This window comes from Xyrauchen texanus, chromosome 37 (assembly GCF_025860055.1).
Source record: "Xyrauchen texanus isolate HMW12.3.18 chromosome 37, RBS_HiC_50CHRs, whole genome shotgun sequence".
Taxonomy (NCBI): Eukaryota; Metazoa; Chordata; class Actinopteri; order Cypriniformes; family Catostomidae; genus Xyrauchen; species Xyrauchen texanus.
Genome location: NC_068312.1, coordinates 13,641,541 through 13,654,920, shown reverse-complemented (window position 1 = coordinate 13,654,920; position 13,380 = coordinate 13,641,541). Strand labels below are relative to the sequence as shown.

Genomic DNA, 13,380 nt, shown 5'->3' with positions numbered 1-13,380 from the left:
TGGTTTAGAATATCGTTCTTTTCCTTAAAGTGATTTCAATCTTTCATTGTTTTGCAATATCTAGAAAACTGACATGTTAAGTGGCCAGTAACAGTAAGTTTTATTTACTATACAAAGCCAATTTTTACTTACACTTGCCGGGTGTTAATTCTGGACCCTGGCTAGGGGAAGTTTTCAGTCTCAGATGGGCTGTATTATCAGACATCACTCTAAAGCTGGCTATCTTGAACAAAATTCTCTATTTTTCTCTCTCTATATATATAAGTTACTGACATTTTCATTCATAGCAACGAAGTGTCAAGGGGGCATGTGCCATTTAAAAGTTTTTGATTTTAATGCAACTTGAGTGCCGCCTCAGAGTGAAATTTCAATGCAACTTAATATAAATAAATAACTTCCTCTAAAAATGGCATGATTATTGTAGGTGTAAAATAATTTTTGTCTAAATCATGGAAGAAATCATGCATCCGTCTAAATTTGAGCAGTCCAACAAGTTGCATTGTCTTTAGTTTAAAGCAAATTATGAAATCCTGTTATGATGACAAAACCAGTTTTCATCTAAATTGTTTGACCATGTGAATAAAGCAAATCAAATGTTTTTATATGATTTTGATGGTGTAAAATGTTGTAGCTATGATTTTAAACTGTAATTTAGTTTAAACTATAATGTCTAATTAGTATTTTGAAACTTTTGATACTTGATTACTCTTTTGATGCTTGCCTTTTAATTTTGCTTCTGCTCTGGCATCAGTCTTACAGTCTTCACTTCTTCCCCAGAAACATCTGTCCAAAACTGATGTTTCACCCTCCAAACAGAATAAATCAATAGTAAGAGGCATCTTTGCTTTTGACCTATGGGGACCAAATAACGTTCAGCCCAAATCATCTTCTGTCTGTTACTGTTGAGAACTTCACAGTTTATCGGAGTGAGCTCAACCTCTGATATCAAGAGTTCGTTTGCATGCCGTTTTTCAATTATCCTTCAAACATTGCTGACATTTCACATAATGAATGTAGGCTTTGAAATGTCATGCACATTCACACACACACACACAAATGCCAGAACACCATATTGAGAACATTAACTGACCAAGCTGTGGAGATCCACCTGTTTAGAGAACACACACACACACACACACACACACACACACAAACACACACACACACACACACGTTGGTGCAGCTATCCTTATAAGGACTCTCCATAGACTTAATGATTTTTATACTGTACAAACTATAGATTGTATCCCCTAACCCTAAACCTAACCCTCACAAAAAAACTAGCTGCATTTTTACATTTTCAATAAAACATAGTTTAATATGTTTTTTAAGCTATTTGAATTATGGGGACACTAGAAATATCCTCATAAACCACATTTATAGCATAATACCCATATTACCAGTTTGTAACCTAAAAAAGTCCTAATAAACCACTTAAACCTGCCCACACACACACACACACACACACACAGGGTCAAACATTCCCTAAGTGCCGATTGCAAGGAAAAAATTGTCTTAGCCATGCAAATAAATAAACTAGATTTGCAAATTTTTAGAAAACATTTGTGTCCTAACTGTCTGCATTTCTGAGAAAATGTAGAAATAGTCTTGAGAGAATTTGTCCATAACTTTCTGCACATTCCTGTTATGCTGTGACGTTTTCCCCTTAAAAAATAATGGTTTGATAATTCTGATAAATCGCATTTGACTGAATGGCATCAAGTCATTTTGGCCATATAGTTTAAACTTAGGGTAAATTTCTCTTACAGTCTTTCTCAACATTTCATTATGTTTACACTAATATTGACATGTGCTCTGTAATATTGACTACTGTTATGGGAAAAAAAAATATCAGGTTTTACTTATACCACAATTAAGTTAAAAAATACTGATAGATTAATTCACCAAGAATGAATTGTGTCCTGTTATAGTGCCATTTTAAAAAGAGGGTGAAACTGAGTCGTGACAAAGCACATTTGACTCAAAACTGCATCCTCACATTAATGGATATATTATTAACATTACATTTTTATGACACGTCAACCTTTCTCTGCATTTTTTGTTGACAAACCTTCCCAACATATTTCAAAAGACAATAGGGTAATAGGGTGAGATTGTGACATGAGAAAGACAAATGACTTATTTCTTCTTCTTGTCACAGCATTTGAATTATAAAGAGATGAGTCTAAATAATGAAGATTAACTCCTCTTGATTAAAACAATCACTGAGAATCAGTTTATCTTTTCTGCCTCAAAAAAATATGTGTCACTTAATGCGTGATATATGAGTGTGACTTTAGGTGAAATTTTTCATGCTGACTCCTAACAGGCACCCTGAAAGATTTACATCTTTAGATATTCAGATACGCAGGTGTGGCTATTTTTCACAAGGATTGATTTGATTACGAATTTACAGTGGTTGATCCCTGTGTAATTAAGTAAACAAAACAGTGCATTAAGGAGCCTAGTGTTTTCATGAAAACAAATAAGACATAATAAACCAATAGTATACATATCTGCATACAGTAAACCAAAAAATTACACTTATTAGATCAGTGCCTTTGTGTATACTACAGCCATAACTTACACACCTCAATATGCCATCACAAAAATATTTAAATTAATATGAAATTTCTGTCATTACTCACTCTCGTGTTATTCCATTCAAATCCAGCTGCTTTTATTTATCCATACAAAAAGAGACTTTTCAAAGAAAAGAAAAAACCAAAGGACCGGTAACCTCCAAAAAGGACCCACATTGAAGGGAATTCCAAATGGACAAATTTTGTCAAGTGAACTTCATTAGATATCCCATGCTCAAGGTGTAGGGAGCTGTAGGGAGCAGTGAACACTTCGTAGGAACCCTCCAAATCAGAACGCACCTATAGCGTGGAATTACCTTCAATATCAAATTTAAATTTTAGATTAACTATTCCTTTAAAGCAGGGGTGGGGAAAGTCAGGCCTCAGGGCCTTATAAGGCCCACAAGACCATTTTACTTGGTCAACAAGTATATTTGAGAAATAATTTGAAAAGGAAAAAATGGCCTTGATTCAATTAACCTGAAAAAAAAATCCTTTCAAATAATGTTTTAAAATTATTTTAAACGATAACAACACCAGTAGCGAATTCTCTCTGGCATAACATGCCAAATAAACAAAATATGTCATCCTTTCATTCTCAATCTCGTAATTAATCTACAAACAAATAGAGACAAATTTTAAGTTTATCCAGTCAGAATTTATTCCTTGATGCTTACAAGCAAAGTGTGACAACTGTTTCACAAATCACATGCCTGAAGCAGTGTGTGAGTTTGAGCTCCACTCCGTCAGGCCTTCAGAATTTCTACAGAATCCCTCAACAGTGCAAATGAATGAGCAGCTAAAGTCAGATTGTCAGATTCATCAGCCAATCCAATTTATTTGTTTATGGTGGGTGTAATCTTTAGGATATGTCCCGGTCAAGGCCGTCTAGCTGGCCTTGAGTGATGCAATCATGCTTTAAGTGAATTAATTTGAAATCTAAGAGCGCGAGATCATCATCATTGCTGCTATCACCATTGAGAAAGAGATCCTTATGGATTTAAAAACATGAGATGTTCTGCATGACCGTGTGGTTGCTTAATTTATTACACAGGAAAGGAGGACTGACTTTTAGGAAAAGTGCAATGAAATGCATCTTTAATTCACAATTACAACTTGTAGGCTCGTGCAGAAATTCTCAACTTTGATTTTGCCGAGATGCAGGTGCATGGTGTCACACAAACATGTCGACTCTCAGTGAGATATACAAAGTAAGTGATAAACATTCACTTTATTATTTAATATCGATAAATGAGTTCGTTTCCACATTGCGTGATATTAAAGCTTGTTTAACAAACGCCTGCAGAAACGGGTGTATTAAACATTATAATCTATTTTGATAATCGTACACCTGAAGCACAAATGCTAGCACGGCAGCATTGTTTATCAGTTGGGTTACTAGGAGACATCTCTAATGAGAATCAAACTCCCGCTAATCTAACGTTTATCAGTTGGGTTGCTAGGAGACATCTCTAATGAGAATCAAACTCCCGCTAATCTAACGGGAGTGTTGCAGTTCCAAATATCGTGGAATGGAATGCATTTATGGTCGGAGATAACAAGTAGGAATATCCCACATACAATTTAATAGAACGAAGCATAACCGTGTACCCTGACAAAATGACATTTATTGCAAGCAACATTTAAATCACAAATATAATTAGATAGATTTTTCCAGGTATACTAGACCTCCTTGGTAGATTCATATGAAACATTTTTGAATGTCTGTTCGGGAGACGTTCATTTCACAAACAGTCATGCAGCAGTTAAAATCAGGCTTGCTTGAGCATTAAGTGTCATTTCAAATTCTGGCTTTCATGTGTGGATGTGTTTTTAAAATGTCAATTAGTATTATTAGTTAGCTGCAACATAATGTATGATGCCCAAAGGCATAGGAGGTCTTATTCATTGTGAAACTGTGTTTCTTAATGGCATGAATCACAATGAAGGCCTAGACTTTTAATGCACAGCCCGCCACTGAACAACACAAAATACTGTATAATAGACAGACCTTTTAGTGATTTTGGTGTGTGAGCACATAACGGAATGTGTACATTAATTACATAAATACTCAAATGGCCCTTAATGGAAAAATGGTTTAAAGTGCTTTAAAGTGATGGCTTATTGAGCACAAAGTTATATCAATTTTTCCATTTATTACAAACATAACAAAAACAAAAAAAAAACATTTTAAGTCCATCGTTTTGTGCAGAGATGATAATCTTGAGCACACATGGCCAAAAAAATAAAAAAATAAATAAAAATAATAATAATAAATATATATATATATATATATATATATATATAGATAGATATATAGCCAGATTTTCTGTACTTGTGTACGTGGTTAACGTCTGTGTGCATCATCGGTGTATGTGCCAGCCATTGACTCTACTAAAAGAGTATCTATCACAAACACGTTCATATTTGCTCGCAGTCAGAAGAGTATACTCACAAAGGCAACGCAGTCGACCACGTGCGAGCTGATCCGGAACACAAAAACTAAGTATACCTGGGCCTTAATGGCTTGTATTCTGTTGCTGTAACATTTTTATCTGCATTTAAAGCCACCAGCATATTATCAGTGCATAACATATCAAGCCTCACCAAAGCTCTTATAAAAGCTTTGATGCTCCAAAGGCAATTGTTCATAATTTGAAAATATCAGCAATTATTCAAAAATATATATTACTAACAATTCTGGAACCATTACGTATTACTGTACATTGAGTAATGGGCAGATTTTTTAATCATGTTGCTTTGTATTTTAATATGCACATATTTGATGCAATGAAGACACTATGAAAGTCATAAAACCTAAAAGGCAGACAATATGTAAGTAATACCAATCTAATAATCTTAGAGAAGAGAAGAGAAGAGAAGAGAAGAGAAGAGAAGAGAAGAGAAGAGAAGAGAAGAGAAGAGAAGAGAAGAGAAGAGAGCTGGGTATGGATGGCTATAGAAAGATTTAAGGTAACAGTGATTACGCGACAAGGAGAAAGATAGAGGAGGTACATCAATAGAAAAAGCTCACACATACACACACTGAGGTAGATGAAGACAAATGATACAGAAATGACTCGAATTTACCAGGGAACAGGCAAAGAAGGCGGAGACTGACAGAGATGGATGTTAAGAATGGAAAGGATTATGGGGAGGAGTTGACAAGAACAACTGCAAAGCAGCTAGAGTTATCCTCTTAAGAACCCAATAATACACACACAAACTGACATGTGCATTTAAAATAGACCAAGTGCACACATGAACATAAATCACAGAAAAAGTGGAGCTTTGTTGATGGACCTACTCTCAGTAAGTAACAGATGAAGGAACATTTATGATAGTCTGCAATTGGCATCTCAAACTTTTTCAATCTTTGAAAGCTTCTCAATTTAATTTTCCATGTAGTTTCTAAATAGTCACATTAAAGGGGTCACAAGGATTAAAATGTTCCTTGATATTTTTACAAATAAGAGATCTTTCTACTATAAAAATTTACTGTGAAATTCAGGCCTCAAAAATTAATCCCCAAAGAAATAAAATAATTTTATGAAACCAAGCTCTACTTTACATCATCACACTTTTGGCCCCACCCACTGGAACATTCATACCGAGAGAGAGAGAGAGAGAGAGAGAGAGAGAGAGAGAGAGAGAGAGAGAGAGAGAGAGAGAGTGGGACAAACAGGCCAAATGTGGCCTAACAATTCCTGAACACTGAACATTGCCCATCTGCATTATTTTTAATTGTTGTTGTATGTAAACACGCACTACATGGAAGTCTTTGACAGTTTTGATGCCTTTCCAGCAATGTGCATTTCAGAACAGGATGATAATGAAAACTGGATGTGTGCATTTTAAATGTGCTTTGGACTATGTGTGTGCATCATGTGGATGTGTCTTCAGCATATTTCAGCTTGGATTGCATGTTTTGTCAACTGATATCATTGTTGATTACTTGTGAACCAGTCATAAAATGATTCAAGCTTTGAATCAAAACTTGTATCCATTATATACTTATATTTTGTCACATCCGTAACACAAGTTAATTTCCCTATCTAAACTGGAAAAAAATTGACCAGACTAAAACTTTTCAGATATCTGGACTCATACAGGTCTATGATTATACATAAAAATTGTTTGATATACTGGTAATGAGTACTTTATATATGAAGTTAAATTTCAAATTTTCTGTGAAATTGTCACATCCATAATTCTGGAATTGCCCAGAAGTTAATAAAATTGGACCAGCTCCATTCATGAATATTTCAAATGTTATGACTGTTTGATAGTTATGGTGCTGACACACTGTATACAACAGGCACGTCTGTTGATGCGATGCAACGGCTTGAGGCTGTCTACAGCAGGTGCTTCCACACTAACTTTCAAAACCATATATTTGTGTTTTTGGCAGAAATAGCGGCAGTACGTGTAGTGCAAAATGGACATCTGTTTAATGTCGGCGTGACGAGCCGCAACGGGCGCTTCCATGGTAGGCAGCATAATTTATTACAATGGGTTCTATTGCTTTTGACGTGACTCTTGTGTCCGATGTAGACAGGGTGTGAGTGTTAACAGTTGTGCTTGAGATTAACAGTTTTACATATTCGGATGCAATTTGTTGGATGTGCATTTATCTGTAAACCCTGAAATTTAGTTTTATAAATGTAGTGGACTTGTGGAGTTTATTCATTATCTTCTGATTGAGTTTCAAATAAGGCTGAATTTGAGGGGCTGCACAGTTATCCAATCATAACATTCAATTACATTGATGTATAAAGGAGGAGCTGAGGCCAAAACCGAGCAGAAATGAAAATTATCATTATTAAATTATAACTAATTTAATGCAAAAAAAAGCTTTAGTAACATTATCAGTGGACCACAGGGAAGAAAATAAAACTATAAAAAGGTACTCATTAAATCATGACCGCCTCAACAGCATTGCCTACTTTACATCATCACACTTTTGGCCCCACCCACTGGAACATTCATACCGAGAGAGAGAGAGAGAGAGAGAGAGAGAGAGAGAGAGAGAGTGGGACAAACAGGCCAAATGTGGCCTAACAATTCCTGAACACTGAACATTGCCCATCTGCATTAATTTTAATTGTTGGTGTATGTAAACACGCACTACATGGAAGTCTTTGACAGTTTTGATGCCTTTCCAGCAATGTGCATTTCAGAACAGGATAATGAAAACTGGATGTGTGCATTTTAAATGTGCTTTGGACTATGTGTGTGCATCATGTGGATGTGTCTTCAGCATGAAGATAAAACTATAAAAAAAAGAGCATTTCATGGCCCCTTTAAAGGCTGATTATCTTGAAAAAAGGTTGTTGAAAGCTTTAGAATATAAACATCTGCCAAATCAAAGTTAGTGTGGTTTAACCTTCATGCAGGAAGACATGAGAAGCAGCTAAACCAGAAAACAGGAAAGAACGGCTTTTCCCGCACATTATTTTATAATTGTTTGGTTCAACGAGCTGTACAATTGCTTCTGTACAACCCAGCCTCGTGACAAGTCGTAATAGCACTACGAGATGGCAAAATCGTTAGAAACCGTATGAGTTGGCTTGTACAAATATGTACCACTTTTGCTCCCATATTCGAAAAATCTACGAACCAACAAATGATGTTCTTAAAAATATTCCAAAGTTTAAACCTTAGCCCAAACCTAAACCTAATCATAAAGCCTAACCCCTTACCCATCCCCTAAACCTAACCATGATTTCTGTGTACTACAGATGAAAGAAAACATCAGGGTTTGGAACGAGACAAGGGAAGTGTATTACATGTCGTTGCCAAACATCAGTCATTTGTATTAATAAATCTGGAATTAGTAACCCTTTTTAAAATAAAGTGTTGGATAAAAGGCTAGAAATAATTTAATGCATGTATTAATTTGAAATATTGTTTGTTGATTGGTTGGTCTCTATGGAAATAAAAGTCCTACATTTTTGTACTAGCCAAGTTGAATATATTACAAATTTTGCCATCTCATTTGAATTATTAGCAGTTGACATGATGCTATGTTCATCTGTGTGTCCTAGTGCCAAATATTTATCACTGTAACTAATGATTCAGGAGGAGAAAATGGCAGTTTCACTGTGTTATTGACGAATTTCATCCATTTGAATTTACCAACAAAACTTTACACACAGAGAGCACTCTTGTGTTTGTCTGCTGCTGATGCATTGCAAGCGATGCAAAGAATGCAATGTTATTTAAAGCACAGCATGGAAAAGTATGAGCAACCAAAGCTTTCAGACAGGGAGAAAAGAAAAGTGTTCAGGGCACAGCATGCCTTCACATAAAATCTGAGGGATTAAAACTGCATGTCTTTTCCAGGCATATTCAGTCCAACAGCATAACAGCTCAGAATATCAGTGTTATTGTGATTACATGCATTTTTCCACTCAGCACTGATAATCTGCAATGCCCCCAGAAAGGCCTCTAACAACTCTAGTATTTTCAGGAAAAAGCAATAATCCATTTAAAAACCCTATTTCCCAATTTATTCATATATTTTACACAAAGCTGTGTTATGGCTAGTTCTGCTATATTTGCATCTAACTATTTCAATATTTTATGAAAAATTCTGTATATTGAAAGGTAATCATCTGTGTTCCGTGACTGTTTTCAGGTCAAGTCAAGTTCCCCTCTGGCTAAACAGCATGAATACAATGGAAATATTAGTAATCTATATGTAATAAAAGTCTTGTTTTAATTTGTAATGTTTTTATTCTAAATATATATTTTTTTTCTCCTGCTTCCCAATGCCTTTCTCTTCTCTTGCGCATTCTGTTTCTTTGACTATTGCTTATTGTTGGTGTCTCGCTTATCAGAACAGTGCGCATACAAGATGCTTGATTGATTTCTTAAGCAGCAACTACGGCTAGGTGGTTTACCTGATTTTTCAATACGTTGTAAATCCACCAAAGCCTGAATAAGGCTGAGCAAAATATTTCATAGCGCTTGTCTTAATGCCACTCCCGATCTGATCAGCTGCAAGTCTGTGGCACGCTCCAAATGAACTTGACAGTGACAGTGGTAATATTCCCCGTACGGTTTTACACAGTGTGACTGTAGCTCAGCTTCGTCCATCATGCAGGTATACGCAGGCTTTTAGATCATAACTGCTTGCGCGTGTTGATGAACATTCTCCTTTTTTTTCTTTTTAACCATAATAAAGTGTTAATTACGTGACAGTTATTGCACTTCATTTCAAATCATATGGATAGGCTTCAGGCTATATATTTCACCATGATGATTCAGATAGATCGCTAATTATTGCTTTGTTCTATGATGTGTTTCAAGTGTACTGCATCTATAGCCAACATTTGGCAAGCAATCGTTTTGATAAACTTTGCGAGTTTATCAAAACGATAAATTATTATGATAAATTATTTCATGTTGCTGCGCTGCTCAGTGTGAACCACTAGAGAGAGCGTCTCTATCTGCAGGGGTTTATGAATATACACACAAATTGTTTGATATACAATGAGTACTTTCTAGATAAACTTGATCATTTATAGATATTGAGATCTAGATAAATTTCTAGATAGAATTGGTTAAGATAAAATTAATACCTGCACTGGCTAAGAATAAATTTTGTCTAAGTTTTATTATTCTATTATTATTATTTCTAAACATCTGGGTTTATTAGATTTTAATTTATTTTATGTTTACACTGTTGACAACTTCCCCCTATGGTGCATAGGTACATTTCACTTCACACCTTTGCAAAATAACTTGGATATCTCCAACCAGGTTGCCTTGCATTCTAATAAAGTACATACAATTTGAATTATGTTGGAGTACATTTAAAAGCTGAAAAATCGAATCATGAATTGTGAATCATCCATAAGTTTGATAAAATCGAGATTTAATTTTTTTGCCATATCGCCCAGTCCTAGTAGCAACCCCGCTTTTTGTGTCACTTACTATCACCTGTAGTGTGTAAAGGAGAAGCTGACATCACCACTCTAACAGAAGCAGATATGTCATGTAGCCATCCCAGCAACTGATAGTTGTGATTATAGTTATAGGCAAGGGATTGATTCATTCTAAATTAATAATTTAATACTTTTCAATTGGAGGTCAACGTGCATTGTGAATTGTTTTTTAATTGAATCGTTACCCTTTGAATCATAATCGAATCGTGAGGCCAGTGAAAATTCTTACCTCTAGTAATTTTACAAGGTATATTATCTATTCTAAATCTTCAAAAAATTTTATATATCTACTGGTATTAAAAAAGTGGTTCTGTTAAAATTAGAGGATAATTATTTCTTCATGTACATCTATTCTGTGACATACTGTATAAACATTTTTACTATCTTAAAAATACAGTTCAAATCATACAAAAATCCAAAATTTCAAGAGATCACAAAAATAGATTGATTTCCCTTCCTGGTAACAATTTAAAAAATAATTAATAAATGCCTCTAAAGATCAGATAATAAACATTTGTGGTTTTGATATTGAGCTGTGCACTAGTACTGTGCAGTTAACCAGTAAAAATTTATCTATTCGCCCTCAAATAAATCATATGCCAAATATAATAACAGTGGGTAAAATTATTTTTCCCAATGACATATTAATGCAGAAAGGGGTGTTCTTATTACCATTAAAAAATACAAAGAAGGGTCTACTACAAAAGGAAGCAAAACCAAATTTCAGCCAAACAGAAATCTCACAAAGATCACAGCATGGCCATCTGGTTGAGACTTACCTGAGAGAGAAGGTGTCCAGCTTGGCTGAGTTCCTCATGTAAACATAAAAGGAGGCGATATCCGTCTTCTTAAGTGGTTTAGAGGAGGTCTGGATGACCACAGCCTCTCCCATTCTGAGCACTGACACAGGTGTGGCACCCTCTTTGACCTGCAGGAGCCGCACACTCCTGATTTTTTGCATGGGGGTCATGGGCATGTACTCAGCCTGACCAAGATTTCCACCCCCTACATCCCACCTCTTACCCTCCTCTCCTCCACCTGTGCACGGGCCATATGCGCTGGGTCGAGCCTGGTAATACAGCTCCACAGGGTTCCCCTGACTGGGCCCTTGTCTTTCTCGACTGGAGCTACCCTCAGCTGGGCTAAACCAACCCGCTGGAAGGTCAACCTCGGCCATGCAGGTCCCATGCTCATTTCCAATAACACAGGACCCTCGCACCTCCTGTGTCTGCCAGAATGCGTACACGGTCACACATGGCAGTTCATCTTTAGTACCTTTCTCCTTCTCTTCTCTGTCCCAGTCCCTTCCAGCCACGTAGAAGAGCACCCGCACTTTGGGGGAAGAGGAATAGACCCAGCGGTTCAGGACAAAGGACTGGACTCTCCAGTTGAGAAAGAAAGCTGGCAGTGAGGGGCGGAATAATTGTACTGACTGCACTAAGTCCATTGGAATCTCCCGTTTGGTAGAGAGTGGGCCGTAGGTAGCACTGATCACGGGGAGGCGTCCCGCTCTCATCACAACAAATGGCTGTGTGTGGCTTTGCATGCTAGAATTGCGCATGATGTCCTGTCCTGCCTCTTTTAATAGGAAGTAGTCAGCATCCCACATCTGGTAGCTGACAGGAAGGAACATAGGATATGGAGTGGGGGGTTTGGTGGCATCAGAGATCTCTTGACTGTCCAGCTCTGCAGAGGAACCAAGACACAAACATTGTTGTCATTAATATTTCTGATTAATTTACAAAGATACATTGCTGCTTGAGTGGCAGACAAACCGTTGTATGTGCATATATTTATACATATATGTCAAAATTGTATGTTTTCTATTTTCAATGACTGCTAAGCACTGTATGAGTATGAACTCAGTGAGATGCTAATTGTAACAATTGAAGAATAAATAGGCCTTCTTTATTGTCCTGTATTTCTTGATATATTTCGTGCCAGCCAAGTGCTTAATAATCTCTGTGTACAGGCAATAAGAATATTCCATTCTACTAAAATGAATGTCATTAATTTTAGGGATGCACCGATACCACTTTTTCTCTTCCGATCCGATACCTGTGTTGTTTTTTTGCATAATCAGTTTAGAATATCTTTACATTATTGTGTGGAACTAATTGGGAGTATTCTTTAATATGTAAAGAGACACAAACATCTCCCTACTGTAACGTTCCGGTGTTGTCTGTCCTATGTTCTCTGTTTTCACCCTTCACGTTTATGTCATGTTTCCTGGTCCGCTCCGTGTTTTCCGTTTCAGCTGTCACCGCTCCCATTCCATGTCACGTTTTCCCTGTTGTCCACCCGTAGTCTCACTGTCCGAGCGTGAAACTGCAATTCCCACAATTCCTGGCCCCTCTCACTGCCTGCACTCTTTATTGTTCCCACCTGTGTCTCGTTGAGTCTTCATTGTGTTTGTGTATTTAACCGTGTCTGTTTCTCCTTTCCCTTGTCGGTCTTTGTTGTATGTAGATGTCTGTTCCCATGCTTCAATCGTCGTTTTCACTCCAGCTATCCCCGTGTTTACCTTCCGTGTTAAGTTAACCCCTTGTTTGCCTTTCGTGTTAAGTTAACCCCTTGTTTACCTTCCGTGTTAAGTTAACCCCTTGTTTACCTTCCGTGTTAAGTTAACCCCTTGTTTGCCTTTCGTGTTTATTTACCTTTTCCCATTGTGGATGTTTCTTTTGTTGGTGTTCTTTTGTGTTGCCGTTCTTGTTTAATAAAACCTGCTGCACTTAGATCCTCGTCCCTGTGTCTACCTTCACCGTCAGTCGTGACACCTACAGTGCCATTCTAAATGCATATTATAATTGAACCGAACTATTGAGCATCTACATCTGAGATGCTGT

General features: G+C 36.6%; 1 protein-coding gene across 1 annotated transcript in view; it reads right to left on the bottom strand.

The window, feature by feature from the left end:
• LOC127631278 (transmembrane protein 132C-like) overlaps positions 1-12,941 on the bottom strand; it is a 53,978-nt gene extending 41,037 nt beyond the window's left edge. Inside the window, exons 1-2 of the mRNA XM_052109350.1 lie at positions 12,920-12,941; positions 11,314-12,220 (exon numbers count right to left, since the gene is read on the bottom strand). Of these exons, the coding sequence (XP_051965310.1) occupies positions 11,314-12,220; positions 12,920-12,941 (929 nt within the window). The remainder of the gene's footprint in view (positions 1-11,313; positions 12,221-12,919) is intronic.
• Between the last annotated feature and the right edge of the window lie 439 nt (positions 12,942-13,380).